This window comes from Crotalus tigris, unplaced genomic scaffold (assembly GCF_016545835.1).
Source record: "Crotalus tigris isolate CLP2741 ecotype Arizona unplaced genomic scaffold, ASM1654583v1 scf7180000018432.44079421565:4894166, whole genome shotgun sequence".
Taxonomy (NCBI): Eukaryota; Metazoa; Chordata; class Lepidosauria; order Squamata; family Viperidae; genus Crotalus; species Crotalus tigris.
Genome location: NW_024096999.1, coordinates 3,992,816 through 4,019,109, shown reverse-complemented (window position 1 = coordinate 4,019,109; position 26,294 = coordinate 3,992,816). Strand labels below are relative to the sequence as shown.

The following is a 26,294-nucleotide window of genomic DNA, read 5'->3' as shown; positions in this document are numbered from 1 at the left end:
TTCATTTTTGCCACCGTTAAGCGATTCACGGCTTTTGTTAAGAGAATCGTGTGATTGTTAAGGGAATTGGCCTGCTGCCACTGACTTTGTCAGAAGCCGGCTGGGAAGGTTGTAAACGGTGATCACATGACCCTGGGACGGTGCAACAGTCGTAAGTACATGCCAGTTGCCAAGCGTTCAAATTTTGATCATGTAACTGTGAGGATGCTGCAGCAAACAGTGTAAAAACTGGTAACAAGAGACTTTTTTTTTTAGTGCCTCTGAACGGTCACTAAATGAATGGTTGTTAAGTCGAGGACTACCTACATTGGATGGCTTTGAGGAAACAGTCCTGGCCTCTGTTTTTACAACCTTTCCCAAATTCTAATTGTTGTAAAAGCTGAGTCAGGCATGGTGATCCAGGATGGTTGAAATGGGAAGGAGAAAGAAGGACCGGGATGGTGCATTCATCATTCAAAGTATGAAGTAACTACATTAATATCCTTTATGGTTGGTTTCACAAAGAGCTTCTAACCTGATATCCCTGTATCTGACAGATATCTCTTACAGTTGCCACAAAGAAAAGGAAACCAGGATATTATAAATTCCTCTGGTGAAAAGAAAAATCCACATAGCAACTAATTTAAGGGAAAGAAGTAGGTTTCTTTCTTCAAATATATGTATTTTACAACAATTTATATATATGTATTTTCAGGGTTGGGAATATATGGAATTCAGGAAAGAAACAAAATAACAAAATAATTCTTTTACCCCAGAACCGGTATTTTTATGCCTTTATCCGTATACTGATGGAATTTAACTGATGTTTATGAGAATATGCTATAAATATTTTAAGTAGGCACGATGCCTCCAACAAGTACTAATTAACTAACTGATCAGGCAATTAATCAGTAGTATAATCTGAAGGCTGCTTAGGCCAACAACTGTAGGAAATTAGAACCAAACAAAAAAGTATCCTTACATCCTGTTACAAAATATCAGCATATTATGAAAAAAACACTTTACTATGAAAAGGACTCTAATTAAGTACAAGCCATCATGATACAACCATTTAAATGAAGCTATGGATCAACTTGAACCAATAATGAGTGATACTGTGAGCATCAAACTTCAAATGTCTTTTTACATAGAGGTGGAGACCAATAAACCCATGCCTATCTCATCATCTCTAAAAAAAATTACCCAAAAAGTTTTCAATCGGTGCTATATTTAAAGGGATAAAGATTGTACTTTATATAGTACAAATAATATATCTATATTTGCAAAAAGGTCATTTTATCCTTTGCTATCTATTCTGAAGTAAACACACACACACTTGTTATGGCCTCCTTGATTGCATTCTGTTCTGCTTGCCACCTACTGAGATAACTTTTATGTTCCTATTCGGTTTAATTTTCATTTTAAATAAAAACCTCCCAGGGCTTTGTCCCTTTTAATTAGGGATGTAAATACCCCAGCAGGTGACAGCGATGGAGACAGGATTACATTAACACCTCATCATCACCTCAATCAACTTTCTGGAGCTTATAAAAATATGACTAGGTAGCCTTGCCAAGCTTAATAAATGAAAATATTGTAAGCAGATGTTATAACAATTTAAATATATCACCTACCGAAAGTTGAGATAACGAATAATCGTTGAATGAAAGACTAGGACAGTGATGGCGAACCTTTTAGAGACCGAGTGCCCAAACTGCAACCCAAAACCCACTTGTATCATCGGGTGCCGAGTGGGTGTGGCCAACTGGGTGGACATGGCCCAATGGGTGGGCGTGGCTGTAGTGGTAATGGCAGACTGGGTGGGACTAAAAAGTTCATTCAATCAATTCCAACTCTGCGAGATCTTTTTTTCCCCGCGAGAAGTTGAAATTGATTGATTGAACCTTTTTTTTTTTTTGCATATGGCGGTGGAGGCCTAAAGCAAAAAGGTTTTATAAAACCCAGCTGAAGGCTTAGGACTGGGGTGACGGCGCGCATGCCCCCAGAGAGGGCTCTGCTTGCCACCTGTGGCACGCGTACCATAGGTTTGCCACCACGGGACTAGGAGGCAAATTTGAGATCTACCCATAAAGAGTTTTCAAAGCAGCTCTATCTATTCATAGAAGAACTGCAGGTGTATTATTCTGATGGAGGTCTATTACACCACATTGATGTATTATCACAAAAGCCATCCAACCTTAAATCAGATGGAGAGCAAGGGCAGGATGAGGGTCCAGGATTAGAGTCCTAAAAAGACCCGTCTTTCAGTTCAAATATAATGGGGATTCAGCATTATGTGAAAAGGCTGTCCCCCGGTCAATTCTTCAACTTCGGCATTCTTAAAAATAAAGGTAAAAGTTTCCTTATCAGGCATGTCCGATTCTAGAGTGTGGTGTTCATCTCCATTTCTTAGTCAAGGGAGCCAGCATTGTCTGAAGACACTTCTGTGGTCACGTGGCCAGCATGACTATATCCAGGGCACATAGAACACTCTTACCTTCCCGCCGATGTGGTACCTATTTATCTACTTGCATTTGCATGCTTTCAAACTGCTAGACGGACAGGAGCTGGAGCAAGTAACAGGAGCTCACCCCATCGTACAGCGCTTGGGTCTCAAACCCTGGCTGTCAGCCTTTCAGCTGATAAGCTCGGTGTCTTTAACCACTCAAACATCATGCCCCCTTCTACATTCTTACATGAGAACAAAACCTTCTGTTCCTACTTGAGAAGAACCGTAACATTGGTGGGTGTAATTTGTGTTTTCTTTAACTGCTAGTCATTGAATAAGCTTTCCTAAAACTATGATTTGATAGTAGTGTGCTATGAGGAACCATAATTTCATGCTTCAGGCTGTTCAAGACCAGTCATGGTTTGCTCAAAAGTAGCAGCTAATGGTTTCTCCTTTGGGATGGGAGAGAGATAAGGAGACCTACCCTGAAAGCCGTTTTCTGCTGTGTCTGAACAACATATCACATACTGCTAAGCTCTGGTTCGTTTAACTATAGTTTTGCTGATCACGATGCCTGGATTTCCACCACGAGTAAACTAAAATTCAAATATTCCACAACCTGTCTTTTAAAGTGAGAATTTAGCCAGAATCCTAGGAACCCAAACAAAATATTCTATATTTCTATATCCTAAACATGCATAGGCCAGTCCTAGAGGAGATCAACCCTGACTGCTCTTTAGAAGGCCAGATCCTGAAGTTGAAACTCAAGTACTTTGGCCACCTAATGAGAAGGAAGGACTCACTGGAGAAGAGCCTGATGCTGGGAAAGATTGAGGGCAAGAGAAGAAGGGGATGACAGAGAATGAGGTGGTTGGATGGAGTCACTGAAGTAGTAGGCATAAGCTTAAATGGACTCCAGAAGATGGTAGAGGACAGGAAGGCCTGGAGGAACATTGTCCATGGGGTTGCGATGGGTCGGACACGACTTTGCAATTAACAGGAACAACCATGCATTATCTAATGTTTATAAAAATATTATCAGTAGGCCTTGCTATTCTTGAATCTAAGGGTTGAAGGATAAAAAATAACAATCTTCACACATTTTTGGTATAACTGTATTCACTAAGATTCTTAAATTATAAGCACAAAAAATTAAATTTATACAAATATAAATTTATATATGGCTTTCTAAAAAATACAGCATCTCAATTCATAATGTTCTTCCACTTGGGATTTCAATGCCTAAGAGCTGTGACTTAAAAAAATGATTTTAGCATTCTAAGTTGGTAGATAATGAATTTGACTCTCCTTTAAAGGTTAACAGCACTTTCTGACAGATTAAACTGTTGCTTTGCATATCTAACTGTTGCTTTGCATATCTAAAAGTCAAGAATTTAATGTTGGGTGTTTATTCAAGAAAAATAACAGGACACCCACACGACTCTCCATAGAAAGGTCTAATTTTTCGCATCTTGAAAATGTGCGGTTTCTTGTATCAAGTGACGAATCTGTAGAAAACATTGGGTTGATCTAAACCAGGTGTGTCAAACTCGCCGCCTCAGGTGATGTGTCGCGATATATCATGACTTTCCCCCCCTTGCTGGAGCTGGGGTGGGTGCGGTTTCCATGTGACACATCCGCCCCGCGGACCGGCAGTTTGACACCTCTGATCTAAACTAACAGGCTTGGAGTAAAAGGTAACGGTTTTCCTCTCCAGCTGAGTCTGACTCTAGGGTGCGGTGTTCATCTCCATTTCTTGGCCGATGGAGCCAGCATTGTCCGAAGACAATTTTCGTGGTCATGTGGCCAGCACGGCTATAGGCCAAAGGCACATGGAAGGCTGTTACCTTCCCTACCGAAGTGCTACTCATTTATCTACTCACATTTGCATGCTTTTGAACTGCTAGGTGGGCAGGAGCTGGAGCAAGGAACAGGAGCTCACCCTGTCGCTTGGTGCTGGGGTCTCAAACCTGCCTGTCTGCTCTCCAGCTGACAAGCTCAGCATTGTGCCTCGGTTTAGAACAGATTGACTGAGTTGCATTTACTCAAGACCAACTTGTCTCATCGAATTGACTCTACCCAAGCAGGATTTCAATTAATTTTCCTTTGGGATAATTAAGATTGTGGGTGGCCCTTAATTTCATCTCATGACTAGGATGAGGACAGATGAAATACAAGTGGGTAAGTCTTTACATCATGTTTATTGTTTTCATGTTATTGATTTGTTATTTTACTATTACAATTGTATTTTTGCAACCTATTTTGCCTCTATAAAAAAAACGTTGATGAAAAACTCAGACACAAATGTATATTTTTGTTTGTGCTTACAATGGGAATGAAGCTTTTTACTAAACCTAAAACTTAGTTTAGTAGCAGCTCCAAAATGAGTTTTTAACTCCGACAGTGGAAGATGAATACACTCCTAAATTGCAACGGTCTCTAGACATTAAAAGCAACTTTATTAAAAGGTATTTTAATCAGTCCCAGCTCCAGTCACTTTGCATGTAAAGATACTATAGATGCTGTAACTCCAAAATGGAACCACTGAGGACATGATTTAATAAAAATGAGTCATAGGGCAACTAATTTGCCAGTTATTAATGTTTATTGCATGGATGTGGCTGAAACGGTATCTCTTAGTTTTTGTTAATGCTGAAATATCGTTTACAACAAAGTTTAAATTAAAATTTAAACTGATTAAAAAGTCAATTGTAGCAACATGGAGATTAAAGATGTATTTCTTAATTTATTCAATAGAGCTGAGAACAAGAGGTTGAGAATGGTTTTCATAGAAGAGGAAATAACTCATTTATGCTATGGGCTTGGTTTTTATCCCCCATGCTGCTATTTTCTATTAAGGAAATTGGCTTTTCTATTTTTTTTCTTTTGGATTTTCATTAAACTTAAATTGCAAAAGACTGTATTGGAAAGAATAACATGCAATTTCATAGGGGATCAAAACAGCCTCAAGAGCGGTGGCTCTTTCTAAATAATACTTATTTGAGGGGTCCTTGGTGCTCTCTGAGCTTGCTTGTTTTCTTGCAAACATTTCACTGCCCAAACAAGATAACATCATCAGTGCTAGACTAGCATTGATGTTATCTAGATTGGGTAATGAAATGTCTGCAAGAAAATAAGCAAGCTCAGAGAGCACCAAGGACCCCTCATTTCAACCTGGGCTACAAATTTTCTCCTTTATTGGTACTTACTTATTTGATTTCTCTTCTACCTACTTTTCAAAAGGTCAAGAATTATTTAAGAATTACCCTTATTGTTTTGCCCCCCAACAATCCTATGAAGTATGCTAGGCTGAAGGACCATAATTGAATTCCCATAGCTGAGTATTCTTCAACTCTCACTTGTCCTAGCTCTTCATGTTAATTTTTTGTTTTCTTTACAGGACTCATATGTATGACTCATGTATGACTGGATTTTACCGTCGTCACCAATCAGCTGGAAGAATACAGGAAGTCCTTGACTTATGACCCCCATGGAAGCCCAATATTTCTGTTTTTAAGTGAGACATTTGCTAAGTGAGTTTTGCACCACTGTATGACCTTTTTTTTTTTTTGGCTACAGTTGTTAAGGGAATCACTGTAGTTGATAAGTTAGTAACACGGTTGTGAAGTGAATCTGGCTTCTTGTCAGAAAGTCACAAAGGGGCTTCATAGGACCTTGGGACACAGCGACCGTCATAAATATGAACCAGTGGCCAAGCATTTGAATTTCGATCACTAGATCATGGGGATGCTGCAAAGGTCATAACTGCAAAACGGTTGTAAGTCACTCTTTCGAGTGCTGTTGTAATTTCAAATGTTCACTACATGAACTGTTGTAAGTCGAGAACGCTTGTATGGTGGCTGTTATTATCTTTGATGCGACGTTGTGGCTTAAAACGTATAACTCCAATGGCAAATGGTATGGAAACGTTACACATTTGAAAGCCTTGCTTAGAAGCTTCTCTCCCTCTCCGTCGCATCTTTGAAATTTAAGCAAATTCGCGTCTTCTTAAAATATGCCTTTCCCCCCCCCCCCAAAATTACATCTGCCCCTTGGCTGTCAGGAGTTGGCACTCAATGAAATGAAATTCTAATCAGATTAAACTTATTTACATCTTTCGTAAGTAAACAAATGTATTTGATGCAGGCTTCATGCTTATTAGCATTCATGGCGTTTTTCAATACCATCTGCTTTTGAAGGATCGTTAACAGCTCTCTATGACAGGTTAATATAACCCTCCATCCGCAAAAAAAAAAAAACAAGGATAAAAAAAAACCCATTACATTATTTAGGATTGCTACGTTTCCACCTTTACTTGCCTATAATGGATCTTTCTTTTTTTAAAAGAAGTTAACAGTATTTGTAAATATTACCGCAAGCCACCCAAAATCCCTAGCAGATTAGTAGTGTACAAATTAAAATAAAATATCATTTTAGTCCGATTTTAGTTCCTTCTATAGCAAGAGTTACAGTTCAGAGACACACACACACACCGGACACTTACTCAGGAGTATGGTATTTAACTAAAGGTCAAGCGTAAATGTGTGAAAATATTTATGGGACTTTCAAGCGTTTCTTTAGAAGGGAACAAATTAGTGTAGGGTGTTGCCATTGTTTAATTTCAAATAAACAGGCTCCTTGCTTCTTAGGAGGAATAACACTTTCAAGATCTTGGTTAATCAACTCCTATACTTAATCTTAGCCAAAAGGCCAAGAAAAATCTAATTAATAAAATCCTTTCCCTCACTTTAGAGATATTAGAAAACAGATGATGAGAACAATTGTGCTAGGGAAGATCAAAGTATGTAGATAATTCCCTGACATTTTAAAAATCAGCTCACAGTTTGTCTCAGCTTTGGTTACAGACCAAGATTTAGATGAAAAAAGTAGTGTAGAATTCACTTTATATTCTTATCAGCAGAAACAAAATTATGTTTCAGTTATGTTTCCTTTTTAACAGAAACCAGATTCTCAATCTGGACTTTTAAGTTTTATTATTATATTTTAAAATTTATCACACTAAATATACAAGAAGCGATTTTAACAAGGACATAAAGAGAGATAAACAAACATGTTGATGATCCAGTACAAAATAAAGTGAGAAGTAATGCATAAAGCACCTGCTATCATATTTCATGACAACAATGACATTTTGGAATTGTTAAAAATACATATTAATTCCTAATGTGGCTCTTAATTAAAAGTATTATTTCTCTCCACAAAAAATCTGTTGCTTGCGAAAAATTGTTCAAAATTAGATTCCCAGAAAGTTAAGCAAGTTTAATAACTGGTATTTATGTTTTAAAACATGGGCATGTTTTATCCATTTTTAATCAGCACTATAATTTAAATATTTCAAGTATATTTCAGAGATTAATTGACAAAGTGCCTATAAAATATTGTAGCAATGTAACATTGAGAAATTTAGTGTTTTCTTAAAGAAGCAGAATAAAATGGTATTATCATCCTAATAACTTTTTACTGCATAAATAGATATTCTTGAATACACAGAAAATGCATATAAATCAGATATTTGGGAGAAGGAGAAAGGAAACTCACCAAAATCAGCAAATACTGATTGTCCTATAACAACAGCATCCTTCGGTTTTTCCTTTATGTGATGAGGCTTGGCAAAATCCCCATCCTGTCAATAAAAATATATACAAATATAAAAATGGCAATCAATCCATAAACATTTCTCATAAAAAGTTGGAAAACAATGAACATAATAACCCATGGGGAACAGAAAAACAAGATATTTTAGGGAGGCAATATAGTTTGCCTTTTTATTTTTGCATACTTTCAATCGTTTCATGAACGTAATGTTTTCGAAATTGAGAAACCATGGTTACAAATACCCTGGTTTAGCCTTAGCTTGCAAAAGAGTTCCATATGTGGATTAAAAGATCTGGGCAGAAATATTAATAGACAAAGTGGGCCCTAATGAAATTAGATTTCAGTGTTAACAAGGGAAGAATCAATTTTAGTAATAATTGTATAAACCAATAATTGCTGATGTTCCTTGCACTCAAGGAAGAAGAACAAATGAGTGAAAATACTACATCATTTTAGCATTTTATGGTGACTGCTTATTCTCTTAGATTTACTGACACAAATGGACAAAATTCAATGGCTCTGATATTAGTGTAATTCTTGTAATTCTGCAGTGAGGTTGTCCCGTGGGCGAGTTGGCTGCGGCAAATTGTCACAGACCCACGGAGCCTCTTTACCTGATTCACCCATATCTCAAACTGAGGTTGTCCAGATTTTGACAACGTTGTCAGAAACAAATCTGCAAGATGCAAGGGACAAAAATCAACCAGGATCAATACACTCGGAACTCACCTTTTAAGCGGGCGTTTAATTCAACCCAGTATATGTAACCTAATCATAAAAGCTGTACCGATGACTCTCCATCCTTCCCTCTGTGTCCTCTCCAGAACATCTGGGATCAACAGAGGGCTCCTCCTATTTCTCTCTTAAGTAGACCAGGCATCTGGAGATTGTTTGCCTTTCTATGCTGATAGACTTGGCATTTTGATTGATTGATTGATTGATTAATTGTTTTTAAATATACTGAGTTTGTTGGAAATCAAAGAAAAGGGATTGAGAGGTAGAGGGTTAGTTGCTGGACTGGGGTCCATTTCTTCTTTGATTTAGGGCCATGGGAGGTTACTGCTAGTGATAGTCTGCATCACTATTGGTCTTCTTTTGGCGAGATGCTTCCAAAGCATCTTTGGAGGATCTTAAAGCAACTAATCCACTTCTTAACTTCCCTTAGGGCAGGGGTAGGCATGGCTCAGCATGGAAACCTCTCTCTTTCCCCTCAGCGTGGCTGGCTCAGGAATTCTGGGAGTTGAAGTCCACGAGTCATAAAAGAGCCAAGGTTGCCTACCCCTGCCTTAGGGAAACAAAATAGTCCATAATGGTTTATTTACCCCCATTTCTGTTTATGTTTAAAAAGGAGGGTAGTTGAAAGGTAGCTTTATCATGGCATGTGATTTTTTTTTTTTAAATGAATATAAAAGCCCTAAGCCTGCGCTTGTTTTTCTTAGAACCAGCCAAGGATACAATAGTTGTGGCATTTAGTTATTGGATGGGTGGGTGGAATTGAGAAAAGGGAAAGAAAAAAAGAAGAAGAAAAAAACAGAGAGCCAAACCACAAAGAACTAAGGAAAAAAAAAATAATTTGAATGTCAAAGAGATTTACCAAGTTAGCAATACAAACGGTACTTGAAAGAAAATACATCTTCCCTCTATTGTTAATCCCTTTCTTTTCTTTGATGCATTTTTCAGAACTGGCATCCAAAAAATTCTAGGACACATCAGGTAAGTACTTTAAAATCAGGAATATAGGCATGAAATTAAACCTGTTCTTATCTCAGATTCACATCTAGTCAAAAGTGGAGAGCTAAGATTATTTTGGATACAGATTGTTTTGTTGGATGGACAGAATGACCGTCAGGTGATAACTCAACTTATGACCCCCAACAACTTGCAATCAACATTCCAAATGTGATCAGACATCAAGGATTACCTTTATGCATATCTTTTAGCAGATGGGTATTGTATTAGTTTTGACTGACAGGTTTTCCAATTATAAAGATCAATGAAGATTTTTCCTTGGGGATTTTCACCACTAAATCATTTTTCTGAGGCCTGGCAACCATTGTTTGAGGCCAAAGATCTCCCAGCCACGAACTATGAATAACCCTACTACACCGGAGTGGATTCTCGAAGTTTATACTTATGTTCGGTAGTGTATAAGCTAAACATTACTCTAAGTAAACCACTTTTGTTTTCCTAGAAAACAAAAAACCTCACTGAGAAAGAACGATCCAAATGTAATCATGTAGCACAACATTAGCACCCACACACCTCTCAAATTGCATTTTCCAAAGTTCTTCAAATATAATTGCACGCTGGTAAAGCTTTTTGTTGCTTTATGTTATCCTTCTGATTCATTACTTAAATGTATTGGGTTTTTTTTAAAGGTGTTTTTCAAAACAATATTTTCAAGGTAGGAATATAAATCACAAACAGTCTTTTTCCTGCCCCTCTGGTTTCTTTTAGATGTTTTTCTTCCACCACCTTCAAATATATTGATGGAGTTGCATCAGACTGGGAAATGATGCACTGGGATGAAGCAAATAGATAAAAATAATGATTTCCATCTTCACTGGATCATGGCAATGCTGCAGTCAATGAACAGTCACTGTATCACTGAATGCTTTTTTTAGTGGGCACCTTTGAGTCAGTCTTGATTTCGGGCAACTATAAATCCATGGAATATTGTTAGAAGGGGTTTCACATTGCCATATTCCTAAGGCGGAGAAAGAGGAGCTGGTCTAGAAACATCCTGTTGGCCTCCATGTGAAAGGCAAATCTCAATTCTCCCATTTTAAACAGTAGCTCAAACTGGTTCTCTGTCAAATGCTCAAGAAAACTGGGCATTATCATTCACAAGAAAGATATATTATGGTTTGGAGAAGATGGATTGATTATATTCAGAAGAAGTATGAAACTGAAAAGTATTATCTTGCTTTTGAATAGATTTTAGATAATTATTAATAGTATTAATGGTATTATTATTTTTGTCTTAATTTGTTAATATTTGTTTTGAGAAGGAGTTAAAGTTTATTATGGTTTTGATTGATAGTTTAGTTGGTTTATGTTAGCTAGAGTATGTTTGTTTATTTGTTACCCTGTAATCAGCTCTGGGCAGTGGGGGAGGTGATGGGTGGGTTTATATTGTAATTTGTAAAACTTTTAATAATAATAATAATAGAAAATTGGGCATTATGAAAATCCCTCTCTATTTGGGGCCATTGTGGGAAATGGCATCACGTCCAAATAAGGAAGAACTCGGCTATTTCAAAAATATGGAAATCTACAGAACCAGTTTCCATTCTAGTTCATCTTCATCGTCTATGGAGATTCTCCATCATCCAGGCCATGGTTGTCCGAAAGGTGCTTTTCAAAAGGCAAATTGACTTTTTTTTTTGGGGGGGGGGTTCCTTGAAAACATTTGACTTCTCATCCAAGAAGCTTTTTCACTTCAGTTGCCTTTTGAAAAAGCACAGCTGATTTTAATTGTGTGCTAACCCTAAGAATAAATTGGACCTTGAATTAATAAGTCATGGATAAAGGAAAGGTATGTAAAAGCTGAGAATAATTGCTTTTCTCATTTAGAGGTACCTAAGAGCATGACTGTTAAGACCTCAGATGACATTTTGGGCAAGTTTGAAGATTAATGCCATTAAAATGCGGTTGGTGTCTTTTCCAAAATAATCAGAAGGCTATTACAATTTGAAGACAAAAGCATACAGGGCAGTTTATAAAAATTAAATTGAATGAAATCATGACAATTAAAAAAGGAACTTTAAGAGCTGAATGCTATTGCAAAATAAACTAGTGAAATATATTAAGAGGTAGAAAACTACCAATAAAACCAAAGTTGATTACCAATAAAAACTTATAAAGAAATCCAGGCAAACAAGAATATCAGAAGTATTACTTATGGTACCATCGGAATCATGGCAGGAAATTCCATAACTAAGGTGAAGTTGGGCTACCCAAGAGAAGGAATGAATGTAGAACAGAGATTAAGAATAGCTTACGAAGTCATATGGTAGCCCTTTCAAAGGGGATCGGACCTCAACTTGCTTCTAATTTACCACTTGCCCTGTGCAATTATGAATCTGTAGTCTCATACTTTTTTTTTTAAACAAGCCTGTAACAAATTGGAAAACAGGAGCTAGACAGTAGTTTTATTGTTAATTATGATTCCTAGGCCTGACTGCATCTTAATATCATCTATGCTTATATTTCCCTAACAAATCTGTCTCTTTAGTGCAGCAGCACCCAATCTTTTGAGTACTAGGGACCGGTGCCATGGAGACAAGAGTTTTTTTCCGTGGACTGGAAGGGGTGTGGTTTTGCATGCTGTCTGCATCCCGCGGATGGGACTTTGCTTGTTTGCATAGATCGGTTTCTGGCACACCATGGTCCAGTGCTGACCCTTGCTTTAGTGGAATAAAGAGATTATAAATAATAATAATAATAATAATGAGGAGGAGGAGGGGGGAGGAGGAGGAGGAGGAGAAGAAGAAGAAGAAGAAGAAGAAGAAGAAGAAGAAGAAGAAGAAGAAGAAGAAGAAGAAGAAGAAGAAGAAGAAAAAGAAGAAGAAGAAGAGGAGGAGGAGGAGGAGGAGGGGAGGAGGAGGAGAAGATGAAGAAGAAGAAGAAGAGGAGGAGGAGAAGAAGAAGAAGAAGAAGAAGAAGAAGAAGAAGAAGAAGAAGAAGAAGAAGAAGAAGAAGAAGAAGAAGAGGAGGAGGGGGGAGGGGGGAGGAGAAGATGAAGAAGAAGAAGAAGAGGAGGAGGAGGAGGAGGAGGAGGAGAAGGAGAAGAAGAAGAAGAAGAAGAAGAAGAAGAAGAAGAAGAAGAAGAAGAAGAGGAGGAGGAGGAGGAGGAGGAGGGGGAGGAGGAGGAGAAGAAGAAGAAGATAGCAATTTGTAGTACAAAGGGCAACACAAGTGCTGTGTTTTTCTCTAAATTATGATCCCTTTTCACAGAACCTGCCATAGGAAGCAGATATTCTCCTGAATAAAGAACCAAAGCACCTGGATTTTTTTTATTTTTTTCACAATGCTACACGGATTGTGACTTAAGACGTGAAACATACATACGCTGCATCTAGGTCAATTGCTGTGGGGTAAAATCTTTGCAGTCAGCCACTCACGTTTCTTTCATTTATTTCAACAGAAGGTATCAAATGTGACACTTTGTGCTTATTTTCCATCACTACAAGCCATTTAACCCAACTCACTGAACTTTAGATGCATGCGTTGCATTTCCAGATGCATTTTCTATGCTCAGGAAAACTTGTCAATTAGCTGGCAGTTTGCAAGCGTTCAATTTTTTTTTTTTTTTTTTTTAAAAAGGGGGGGCGACTTACTTTTTTACGATATTCCCCTCTATATCACCTGGGACATTTTGATTTTAGATAGAACCTGGATGCCCAATGCAGCAATGTAACATACATTGATCCACAAAGTTTCTTGCCTCATTTTAAAACAGATTGTTTTAATTAAAAAAAAAAAGAACAGATAACCTTCATATTTGAAGTCAAAGACGTTGGCTTTAAACATCAGCTCTGTCGGCAACGTCTCTGGGTCCCACATAGAGATTCTTAAGAACTAAAATTTTGGGTTGTTATAGCTCAGCAGTGATTGAAGCACCACTTGAACACCACTGACATTAACAATATCACCATCAGTCAATTGCAAATGGGCAGCTTTACTTGGAACAGCTTACATCCTGGAACGAGACTTTAATAGCAATCACAATGGCACTTAGACTTATATACCGTTTCACAGTGCTTTACAGCGCTCTCTAAGAGTTTTACAGAATCAGCATGTTGCCCCCAACAATCTGGGTCCTCATTTTACCGGCCTCGGAAGGATGGCAGGCCAAGTCAACCTCAGGATCGAACTCCTGGCAGTGGGCAGAATTTGCTTGCAGTACTGCATTCTAGCCACTGCGCCACCACAGCTTCTACCTAAGACCATCGAACAAAACATCTGCTTATCCCAGTTCTTGGGAAGGGCTCGACAGGTGAATGAAAATGACAAATCCAATCTGAGCAACTGGTTGACTAAATGATGAACCATAGTAATATAAACTCGGTTTATGCTGCATCACCAGCTCACCTTCTATAGCTTTTGAATGCTGCAGAAATGTAAAGGATGTGACTGCCTAAAAATGGTTACTGATACATTAGATTGAGCCAGTCACTTTCTCCCAGCCCTAGAAAGGATGGCCGGATGGCGAACAATATCTGAAAAGCCATACCAAGGACACTGCAAGGACTTGTCTAGGTAGTCTCCAAGAATCAGACACGATTGAGTAGAAAAAAAAAATGTACCGGTCAAGCTGTTTGACTAGTAGTTGTTTTTTACTTTGACTGCTCCTGGGGAGGAAAGCTATGGCAAATCCAGACAGCAGAGACATCACCCTACCAACAAAAGTGTGTATAGTCAGAGCCATGGTTTTCCCAGTTGCAATGTATGGCTGTAAAAGGTGGACCATAAGAAAGGCTGAGCGCCAAAGAATTGAGGCCTTTGAACTATGGTGCTGGAGAAGACTCCTGCAAGTCCTCTGGACTGCAAGGCGTTCAAACCGGTCGGTCCTAGAAGAGATCAACCCTGACAGCTCTTTAGAAGGCCAGATCCTGAAGTTGGAACTCAAGTACTTTGGCCAGCTAATGAGAAGGAAGGACTCACTGGAGAACAGCCTGATGCTGGGAAAGATGGAGGGCAAGAGAAGAAGGGGACGATAGAGAATGAGGTGGCTGGATGGAGTCACTGAAGCAGCAGGTGTGAGCTTAAATGGACTCCAGAAGATGGTAGAGGACAGGAAGGCCTGGAGGAACGTTGTCCATGGGGTCACGATGGGTCAGACATGACTCTGCAATTAACAACAACAATGAGTGTTCTTTAAGCTATGATTTCCTTGCAACTAGGTTTTGGGGGAAACAATGGTTTCAACTGAATTAGTACATTTATTGACAAGGATGGGTCAATCCAAAGGGAGGGGGGGAGAACGTCAATGCTTCTCTTGGATGAAAAGTGAAACATCTTCAAGGAAAATCAAAGAAAGTCCAGTTGCCTTTTGTAAAAAAAAAAACAAAACACTTTTGGGATAACCATGACCTGGATGACTAAGAATCTCCACAGACACCCAAATCCAGAAATATTTCTGTTCTGGGTTCAAGCCAGCCAAGTCTCTTTCCAAGATCCTCTATTATTCCCTCTGTTTCAATTTACGAAGAGCGTCACTGTTTTTCTGGTGCACCAACTCCTTCAAAGCTTACAAATCCTCTGAGTATGCCTTGTGTTGTTTTAGTTCTACAAGGATTGGCAATCAGGGGGTGGATTTGCTAAGAGACTACAGCAATGTAATTGCCACTTTGCAGTTTAACTAAAGACAGGGTAATCACAAAATTAAGCTAGTGTGAGAAAAAAAAATGTAGGAAAAACAAAGAGAACGAACTTCTGAGCACAAATATAGTTTGACAATGAAAGGCACCTCCCCTCTCTCACGCTTACAAAGGAATCTGGGGGGGGGGGGTTGAGTAAACAACAAAAGTGATGTTAAGAGAATTCATGCAGCGTTTCAAAACTGTGAACACAAAACCGACTTCCTTATAAACCTTGTGTTCACCTTACTTGTATCATAAGGAATCCATTAGTTTAAACTGCAAGTATTTGATATTCAGGAAGATGTGACAGCTCCCAAACATTAAGAAAAGGTTGTTTTTGTTGTTTTTTTTACATTTTTTTTTTATCTCAACATCCATATATAACACCTTGGTGAATGTCTTTGGCAACACATAGCTATAAATCTGTTTCTGTTTAAAAAAAACAACCATCTTTGAATACGTTGAGCTGGAGACAGTAGGTAAACCATGTTCTCTAAGGAGACAGATTAGATCAATATTGCTTGACATTAAATCAAAGATGAAGAAGCATTAGAGTTGAAATCAAGCTTTTTTTTTTTTTTAGAGAAACTATGTCAATAATGATAAGTGTGTACATATTAGGGAGCGTTATTTGCATGGATTATTGGGATGGGCTTTCTCAGTCAATACTGTTCTTCTCTGGAGTAGCATTCTCCTGGAGATCCAATTCTTTTGGCCAGGAGAAGGAGGAGGAGGAGGAGGAGGTGGTGGTGGTGGCAGTGGAGGAGGACGAGGAGGAGGAGGAAAAAAGGAGGAGGAAAAGGAGAAGGAGGAGAAAGGGAGGAAGAAGACAAGGAGAATAAGATGATGAAGAAGGAGAAAGAGAAGGGAAAGGAGGAGGAGAAGGAGAAGGAAGAGATGAAGGAGAAGAAGGAAGAGATGAAAAAAAAGGAGGAGATAAAGGAAGAGGAGGAAGAGGAGGAGGAGAAAAATGAAGCAGCAACAGCCAAAGCAAAATCTGACATTTTCAAGGATTGAAATTGAATTTTCAGGGTTGGATTGAAATTGTTCCCCATCCATCTCCTCCCCCCCCCATGCCCCGCAAGGGAAGCATTTGCGTTTGGGATGTTCCCCAGGGCTTGGAATATTTCTTTATGGAATTTACGTTTTAATCCTATTACTGCATTAAACTCCATAAGCTGCTCAGAGATGGTTCTCATCAGAGCGGTATGTAAACCAGATGGAGGGATAAATGACTCTAAAGGGATAAAGCTCCCTTAAGATCCCTATACTATCAATATTGTTGGCAGCGATTGATTTTGAAATGTTCATTTGACTCTCAAATTACTGAAATAGCATTAACTGCATACGCAGGGCCTTAGATGAAGAACACATGGAGACAGAGAGACAGACGGACGGACGGATGGTTAGATCGATAGATCAATAGATTGATAGATCGATAGATAGATAGATAGATAGATGGGTGGACAGCTGGCTGGATGATGGATGGACAGACAGACAATGGAAAAGAAGTAGTAAAGGGTATTGAAATACAAAAAAAAATGGTAGACGTGTTAAACAAAGAAAAATATTTCATGGTTTCAGGAATATATTTTAAGACACAGAACTCTGGTCCAATATTATACTGTATTGTCAAATCTGGGATATGTATTGTATATAGAATAGATATATCATAGAAAAAGATAAGGCTCGGAATGCAGAAACTTACTTCCTCAAGTACCACAACATGTTCCTTTTCTTAACAACTGATGCTCTTATTTCCCAAAATACATTACACGCATAATTTTTATTAGGTAACCGATATAATTCCAAAACAGACTGGAAGGACTACAGAAACAGCTCGTTAGATCTCAGCTAAGTAAAATATACCAGCGATACTCAGGGAAGTGGGTGGTAAAACAGCAGTTTGAAATATATTAGGTTAAGGAAAAAAACTCACCTCCTTTTTGCAGACGTACTTTAAGTCTGTTATAATAATGTCACTATCAAAAACAGTTTCGCTGCTTTTATTATTTTGAGCACATTTGCAAAAGAAAGAAAGAAAACATTCTCTATATGTAGGGCAACCTGGTATTTGTTCCCCCCCACGACCAATTTGCCTTTGATCTTTCAAACAATTTCTTTCCTCCAGTTCCACTATTTTTCCCCCTGAAGCCTTTTCAGTCATTGCATTTATCTCTCTGCCATAATCCAACCCACTAAAATCAAGAGAATCATATTGATTCATTGCTTGTTATAACACTGCATCGGTGAGCCATTTATATATACTTTTTACACGGTGCAGAAAACAGGATTAAAAACGTGAAACGTACGGGTAAGCCAAAAACTAAATCAAAGGAGACATTCAAACGAATCCAGAACAAAAGCGAAGGGGGAAAAAAAAAAAGTCAAGACGGGTTTTTTTAAAAGCTGGAAGATGAAAGAACCTGGGAGAATCACACTTAATAATCATAATAATCAGCAGCCAGCAAGACGGGAAAAGGTGAAGGGAAATCAACAAGGCACAAGGAATCTACAGAGGCAGATCATGCAAGAACTCAGGATCAATCGAACGAGATCTATGATCTCCCTTCATTATCGACCAACCAAATATCGTGCAGCAAAGAGCAAAATCCAGGAATATTTTTGACATTAAAAATGCCTTTAGAAAGAGAGAGAGAGAGATGACTGAGCAGAGATGCAGACTGCAACACCTGCAGTGAAATTAAATAGAATAACACACAGTCACAGGTACTCATGCCAATTGGAACCCACAAACTGCCTCTCCTTTTTTTTTGTTTCCCTTTTGATTATGTTGTTATAATGTTATTATGTTGTTTCAGTGCAACAACATTGGCACGGTATTAAAAGTTATTAACATTCCACTGTTTAGAGAACTGGGGGTATTGGAAATAGGAAACAAAAAAGATACGATTCTGTCAATTTTAATTATAATTTAGGATATTGATATGACAAGCATAAAATCACGTCTGCCCACTGTTTTGAAAGATGACAGGCTTAGGGAAAAGGATGGTGTTTTTTGAAGCAAAAGGATCGTGATGTAACTGGAACATGAGAGGTCAAACAATTAAATTAACCCCAATCCAGGCCCATGTGACAGAAACCCAAAACATCAATTTATTTATTTTCTCATATTTATACAGCCACTCATCTCACAATCAAGTAACTATATCATAGTATGCATAGCATATTGATAAGAAGTCTAAGAGGAATAGAACAGAATGCAAGAACAGAATTTTGTCAGATAAAATTTAGAGAGAGAGAGAGAACATGAAAAATTCTTCCCTTCTCCCCTTAAAATGCTTATTATTAATACGAAAGAAGACGTGAATATAGATGAGAAAAGAGTTCTAGCAGGTCTCAGGATATTTTAACAGAATGACAGAGTTGGAAGGGACCTTGGAGGTCATCTAGTCCAACCCCCTGTTCAAGCAGGAGACCCTATACCCAGTTCAGACAAATGGTTGTCCAATCTCTTCTTAAAAACTTCCAGTGATATATGGAGAAAAGGGGATTCCTAATTAAGGCTCCCAGCCAACTCAGCCAATTTTAAATATTACTAGTATAACTTTTGAAGTATTCTAACCTCAGTTAGAACTGAAGAAACTTCTTGGTCGAGAAGCGAAATGTTTTCAAAGGAAAAAAAATCAAGAAAGTCAGTTGCCTTTTTAAAAAAAGCATGGCCTGGATGACTGAGAATCTCCATAGACATTTAGACATTTGTGTGTAACATGTTTTCAGCAAATGTAAGTCATGGGCAGCCATGCCCTGGTAGGTAGACTTTAACTCCCAGGTGACTGTGGGATTCTGAGATTTGAAGTCCATCTGCCTGGAGGTTGCCGTGTTTAGGAAACACTCGATGAAGACGGATGAAAGTCTGCTTTGAGTTGAGCTCAACTTGTCATGACTTTACGGCAGTACAATAGAGTAGTTGTTTGCCACGGCCTTCTTTTGGGATTTTTTTTTATATAAAAAACCAAAATCTTCTCTAGCCCATAGTTTTGATAATTCTGAGGGGGTCTCCCATTTAAGCACTGATCAGATCCGCTGCTTTTTAGTTTTTCAAGATCACAGCCGAGCAAAATATTTAGAATTAGAAATAGGCTGTTTTGCCCTTGCTGGGAGCATGCCTCGCTCAAAATGTTTTGCAAGCCTCCGATTAATACTCGCTGCCTGTATCATGGGAAAACTTTTAAAAGTTTCAAAGAGACTTACCTGCAGTGAAATCGTGATTCATATCGATGAATGCATGGGAATGAGGCTTGAACATTGCATTTTCTGCATCCAGCATTGGGTGCCATGTTAAATTCCTGAGAAATAACATTTTGAAAATTAACAGCTTATATGCATTTTTGTGAGGTTCTTTACATACATAAATAGTTATACGACCGATGCCTTTTTTTTTTAGTTTGAATTAAGCAGGTAAGAAACACAGTGCATTATATTCACCCTAAAATGAACTTAAGAGTCAGCTTGTATGCCTAAGATAGAATGAGTTGAGTTAAAATCTGAGAGTCTGACTTTATTATATTTTCTTTTGTTTCTGTTATTGATTAAAAAAAACAGAATGTTAGTTATTTGATAGGCATTGTGCTGTGCCAGAAAGAACCTCAGTATGTACTCTCAAAGATACTAAGCCAAATTTAGCTGCACAAAGTGCAACATTAGTCCTATATTCTGATCAGAAATAATGAAATATACAGTTTACCATCTTCTCTGTCTGGGCCAGCCTTTCAAAAAAGAGGACATGGTTAAAATAACTCCCAAAGAAGTTACCATAAGTAAAAAGCCTAGATCAGGGGTCGTCAAACTTGGCTGGCTGAGGAATTCTGGGAGTTGAAGTCCACAAGTCATAAAAGGGCCAAGTTTGAAGACCCCTGGCCTAGATCTTCTTTTATATGAGAGCCATTAAGTCAAAAATATTCAGAGCATAGGAATTCTTACAATATTTGCTATCAACACCAGCTGCAGATGATATATTGAGCCTGGCCTGGGGGGGGGGAGGTTCTGTGATGTTCTGGAAATCACCGGGATATTTTGGCCCAATAAGTACTAGAGAGGAAGTTGTCTTGAGCCCATATTGGGAATGGGCAACTATGGTAATTTTACGACCTGTGGACATTCGGGAATTCTGGAAGTTGAAGTCTAAAAGTCATAATATTGTCAGAGTTTTCCCACCGCTTGACCCATATCAATCCCTTCTGCCCATTTTTTGTGTTCTCCAATACGTTTTGCATTCCTGCCTCCTGGCAATTTGCCCTGTGCCTCAGGAAGCACCACAAAGAACCAAATTCCCTCGAATGCCTGTTTTCCGTAAGGGGAAAAAAAATCGTCTGTCCATCTCTTTCACAGCGATCGACTCTGGGGGAATCAGTTATCCAGGCAATCAGGCTGGTTCTGTTAAACATCAATTGCAATGGGGGGGGGGGTTTGGTTTGTTTATTTTTAACCGGATTGGATTGCAAGGTTAAAAAGAGGAATCCAATTCAGGCTTGTGATTCTCAATTCTAGTCACCCAGCTGCATTATTGGCCCTCAGGAATTTTAATGGATTGGAGTAGGACTAACCGTTGGTACATCACCCCAGATGACCGTGCCTTTGCTTCTGCCTTAAATAGTTTCCGGAAGGTAGAGATATAATGGCCTGCTTTGGAGGAGAAGGTTAAAATAGCTGGAGCCCTTCTCTCGGACACTTGGGATACATAGTCCAAGTGCATGTTTCCGATTTTGCCACGCTATTTTGAGCTCAGAACCCTTTCTGAAATCTTAGAACAGCTGTTTCAAGTGTAGAAGCAGGGTGCCATGAGCTTGAAACGTTTCAAATGTGAATCAGTTTATACGTTGCTATTAACAGGGGTTAGGATTTTCGTTTGGGCTATTTTTGGTGTTTTGAATTTGCACCTTCTCAGGCATGTTTTCAAAGATCTTCCCATCTTCCTTACGTTAGTACAGGTGGTCCTTGACTTACAACAGTTCATTTAGTTGAGTGTTCAAAGATACAACAGGCCTGAAAAAATTGACTTGTGACCATTTTTCACACTTACGACCGTTGCAGGATCCCCATGGCCACGTGATCAAAATTCAAACACTTGGCCACTGAGTCGTATTTTTAAGGATTGCAGTGTCCTGGCGTCATGGGATCCCCAAAGTCAACAACCATGTTACTAACTTAACAACTGCAGGGATTCATTTAAAAATTGTGGCAAGACAGGTCATAAAATGGGGCAAAATTCACTTAACAAATGTTTCCCTTAGCAACAGAAATTTTGGGCTCAATTGTTGTCATAAGTCAAGGACTACCTGTACTGGAGAACTCGACTGGCAAGCAACTCTGTCTAATAACTTACTTTTGGAGTGGTAACTGAAATTATGCTGAACTGCATATAGGCACCCGGAGGCCCAATGTAAATTTTAAAAGAATCATTAAAACTGCCTTAGTAAGACAACTGTTAGCAATAAGAAACAAGGGAAAAATTATGAATAGGCCGGGCCATTTGCCTCAACGTTTTTTTTTTTTGTTTTTTGTTTTTGTTTAAAAGCTGATGATTAAAATACATTTAATTGAAATTGCTATGCTGGCTAAACCTCTGGCCGCTTCATTCAATGATTAAGGATTCTTTAAGAAGATTTGGCTTTAGATACTTATTCCCTTGGGACTCGCTTTCCAACTAAGTCTCCTCTGCTGATTAAGACATTAATGGAATTTGATTTCCATACCTGAGTTATTTGTAAGTTGATTTAAATTTAGAGAAAAGCTAGTGCCATAGGTTCAAGCGATTAAAAACGTTTTGCTCGTGCATTCTAAAGAGAGGGATATTCCATCAGCAAAAACATACATATATGTCACAGTACTAATAGCTAGCTGTGTTGCACAATATACCAACCAGGTAGTTTGTGGCTTAACACCTTAAGGGAAATTGGATATTATCTTACCAGGTGCATGACTGTTAAAACATATTTCATTTGTTGGGCATAGCTAGCATGTGTCATAACCATAATCGATTAATTTTGTTAATCTTAATAACAAAATTAGGTTTGTTGTAAGGACCCAGCCATTATGGTACCACTCCATCAAAACCAATATATATATAAATCAAGCATTTTACTGTATATACACTGTAGATTTTTTTTTATGAAAGGAACACCTTCAGTTAGCTGATTTATCATGATCTTACTTATCAATTCTGCAGATAAGGAAAGCAAACAAGCAATGCTTCAAGTGAAATAAAATGTAAACATAAAAAGATAACCATGGTACATCTCCGAGTTATGGTAAGTTTTACAGGGGGTGGGGTCCCTGGTGGTCTGAGCTTGATGGTTTTTTGGCAGATGTTTCATTAGCCAACAAGGCAACATCATCAAGCAAGACCAAGGATGCCATGGTTCCACCCTGAGCTACAAATATTCTTCTCTACCTGGTTTTACAGACAGTTTAGCAAAGTTTGCTATAGTCAAGGAAACTGAATCCTATTGGTTTGATAGGAATAGCATATCAAATAGGCCCAAAGTGCCTGGATACTTATAAATGACCTTCTGGTTCCTTATAGGAGGCACAAGAGAAGAAAACGCATGCTGTGTAGAGTCTCTGGATTCTTTCTCACAATAGCAAAATCAAAGCTCATGTGGGATTTTTTTTTTTTAAATTTGCCTGTCTTGACTAGCACTGATGATGTAACCTAATTTGGTAATGAAACGCCTGCAAGAAAACCACCAAGCTCAGAGAGCACCAAGGACCCCACAGTCGTCGTCCTCCCCCCCCTCCTCCTCCTCCTCTTTCCTTCTGAAGCATGGTTTCCAGAAATTAGCACTTTACTGCAAATTAAATTACCCCATGCTGATTAATTTTATTGTTCGAATGAATGCATCTTCCAAAATGTTTCAAGATTTGACAGGGAAACATTTCCATCTCCAACGAGCTGGTGTCTGTAGCACTTGCATCCTTTTCTTCGGGATTAAAAAAAAGGAATAAAAGCAGAGCACTGACTCACAAAGGGGTAAGACCCACCCCTACTTTTCATGCAGTGTGACTATAACCCTGCACTTCATTTGAAGAAAAGAATTACAATCTACTAAAAAATATTTCTCCTGGCGGGGAGGTGGAAGAGGGGAAAGGAGGAAGAAAACCGAGAACAGAGAGGTGGTGGGGTTCCTCCCCCACCGTTCAAAAGCTGCTAAAATCTTCTAACAAAACTTACGTGAGGATGTAATTGCTACCGCATAACCCCAGAGCAATTTGAAGGCTTTGTTCTGTAAGTCACAGATTTTATGGAGTAATCTCGATACGACTGAAATACCTTAATGGTCAACTAATGCCCCATATTTGAAAAGAAGGCCCACTCATATTTATACCACACAAACCTAAAACAAAACACTGCTTTTTATGCAAGTCATTTGTCCTGCCAAAGAAAATGCCACAAACAGAGTTCTGAGACAAATCCAACATATACCAACTACCACAATTTGGGTCTTCAAATACCACAGTCTTAAGTTATTTCATCATTTACTTAACTGGGCGATTCTTTTGCCTTTTTTATTTAACAAAAGTTACTTGCGAAGGATACCAAACGTGTTGCTTAATTAAAAGAGTTAGAGGCCTGGGGGGGGGGGGAGAAACAAGTTCGAAAATTGCTGCGCTGTTTCTATGGAAACAGGAGGATAATCTGATTGACTTCTCTAAGCGTGATGTGCTTGTCTTGACAGAAGTGCTAGAAAAGCCCCAGGGAAGCACAAAACACTGCACAATACACCATTTTGCTTTTGAGGTGGTGATCACTCTCGTTGGTTCCATATAAAAGTTAAACCCCTGGCTGAAGATGGCAGTCCTCTGGGTGGGCCCTGTGAAAAGGGGCATTACGCACGGCTGTGTTCCGACAAATTTCCAATACCAAGAAACCTGCTCAACCTTAACACTTAATTTAAGAAAAAATACTGAGCCGGTTTAAGATTAACCGAGAAGCAGCTGTTTTGTTCAACCGATTTCCTTGAATGCAAATATTTAATGTAAATATCTATAAGCTGTGCCTAGCAAATGCATCAAGAGATTTCCTTCCGATTCTTTCATTACAGATAAGAAGGAATCTTCTAAGAAAGAGGCAGTTGTCCACCAACAGCAATTTGTTTACCAACCGTTCAAAGTTACAATGGTACTGAAATAGTGACGATCAGTCTCCATACTTATGACCATTGCCGCATCCCCATGGTCATATGATCAAAATTTGGGCACTTGGCAACCAGCGTCTATTTACGAGAGCTGTTACTGTGTTTCCCTTAAAATAAGACCTGGTTTTATCATTTTTTTTTTGCCTCCAAAAGAGCCAGTAGGCCTTATTTTGGGGAGATGTCTTATTTTTTCCCCTGACACCTGCCTCGCCTTGTGGTGGTGGCACCCACAGTCCCCTCCAGCAGGAGCCCGTGTGGTTGCCGGACTACTTCTGCGGGCACTCGCGGCACGAGGTTGTGTGGCCCGCTGCGCTGTGCCATCAGGTGAGGCGAGTAGGGGAGGGGTGGAGCTGCCCCAAGCGCCCCATAGGCGCCCAAACACTTTTTTCCCAGAGGGTGACTGGAAGCTTTGTCCACTTGCAAATGGGGCACTCAGAAACCGAGCAATTCGCTCCGTTTCCAAGCGCCCCATTTGCAAGCGGACGAAGCTTCTGGTCTCCATCATTTCTCCGTCTGGGCGCCTATGGGGCGCTTGGAGGCAGAGCAAATTTTCTGAGCAGAAAATGCACGATGCATCCCGGATCACCTGCCTCCCCCTCCCCCTCTGCGCTCGGATTTACCTGCGCTGCGCCAAGGGGCCGGGCGGGCTGCAGCTGGACACCATCGGCCCCTGCATGCTCACTGCCGCTTGTACTGGCCATGCCTACCTCCCCCCAGGCTCATTTTTCAGGTAAGGCTTATATTAGGCCCACCCCCCAAAAACAGGCTAGGGCTTATTTTTGGGAAAACACGATACAGTGTCCTGGGGTCCCGTGATCACCATATGTGACCTTCCCAAGTGGCTTCCGACAAGCAATGTGAATAGGGGAAAGTGGATTTATTTAACGAGCAGATGATCTGCTTGACAACTCATTTAGCAACCTCCTTTTTTTAGCAACATAAATTTTAGTTCCAACTGTGGTTGTAAGTCAAGGATTCTCTGTTAATATGAAGCAGAGGTTACAATTATCTTGCAAGAATTCACTTTTTAAGTATGGTGCATTACCAACATGTAGCCAAAGTTTGGTTCCATAAAAATACACAGCTTGGAGTGAAAAGTATTTATTACCGAAATGCCGTATAGCAAATTCTTAGGATATAACAATAATGAAGATATTAGCTTACCTGCCAATCAGTATTTCTGGCCTTTTAGATTCACTGGTAACTCCAAAGATGTCAGGAATTAAATCACCATTGAAACTTCAGCAGCGACAGCAAAACAACAAAAGTTGGATATTCAAATTACGCAATTGTATACAACCACTTTAGAAAAAAAAAATCATTTAAAAACGATATCAGCCCACCCATAATTTCACTCTTAAAAATCTCACAGTAAGCACACACTTACTCCATGATTAATGGTTCATCATAAAATGTCCTATTTGCTACAAATTTACGATTTATATCTGGGGAAAGAAACAAAGACAAAAAAAAAGAGTCACATTTGTTACATGTTCACATTTACATACATTCAACTGGGTCTTTGTTTTATTTACGATTCATTGTATTCACCATTACTACAGACTGAAATTAACCTTCTTCCTATTCCAGAGGAATATGAAACTATCCAGGAGATTTCTCTATTTCATCTAGAAATAAAATGAAGAAATTCAAGGAACTGAAGACAGATCTGTTTATTTATAGTAATAATCCTTAAAACAATTTTAACTGGCTGGACTATAATGC

General features: G+C 38.9%; 1 protein-coding gene across 1 annotated transcript in view; it reads right to left on the bottom strand.

The window, feature by feature from the left end:
* Positions 1-26,294, bottom strand: part of ITFG1 (integrin alpha FG-GAP repeat containing 1) — an 84,276-nt gene that overhangs the window by 50,003 nt on the left and 7,979 nt on the right. Inside the window, exons 4-8 of the mRNA XM_039352451.1 lie at positions 25,957-26,014; positions 25,734-25,808; positions 19,627-19,721; positions 8,659-8,720; positions 7,988-8,072 (exon numbers count right to left, since the gene is read on the bottom strand). Coding sequence (XP_039208385.1) covers positions 7,988-8,072; positions 8,659-8,720; positions 19,627-19,721; positions 25,734-25,808; positions 25,957-26,014 — 375 coding nt within the window. The remainder of the gene's footprint in view (positions 1-7,987; positions 8,073-8,658; positions 8,721-19,626; positions 19,722-25,733; positions 25,809-25,956; positions 26,015-26,294) is intronic.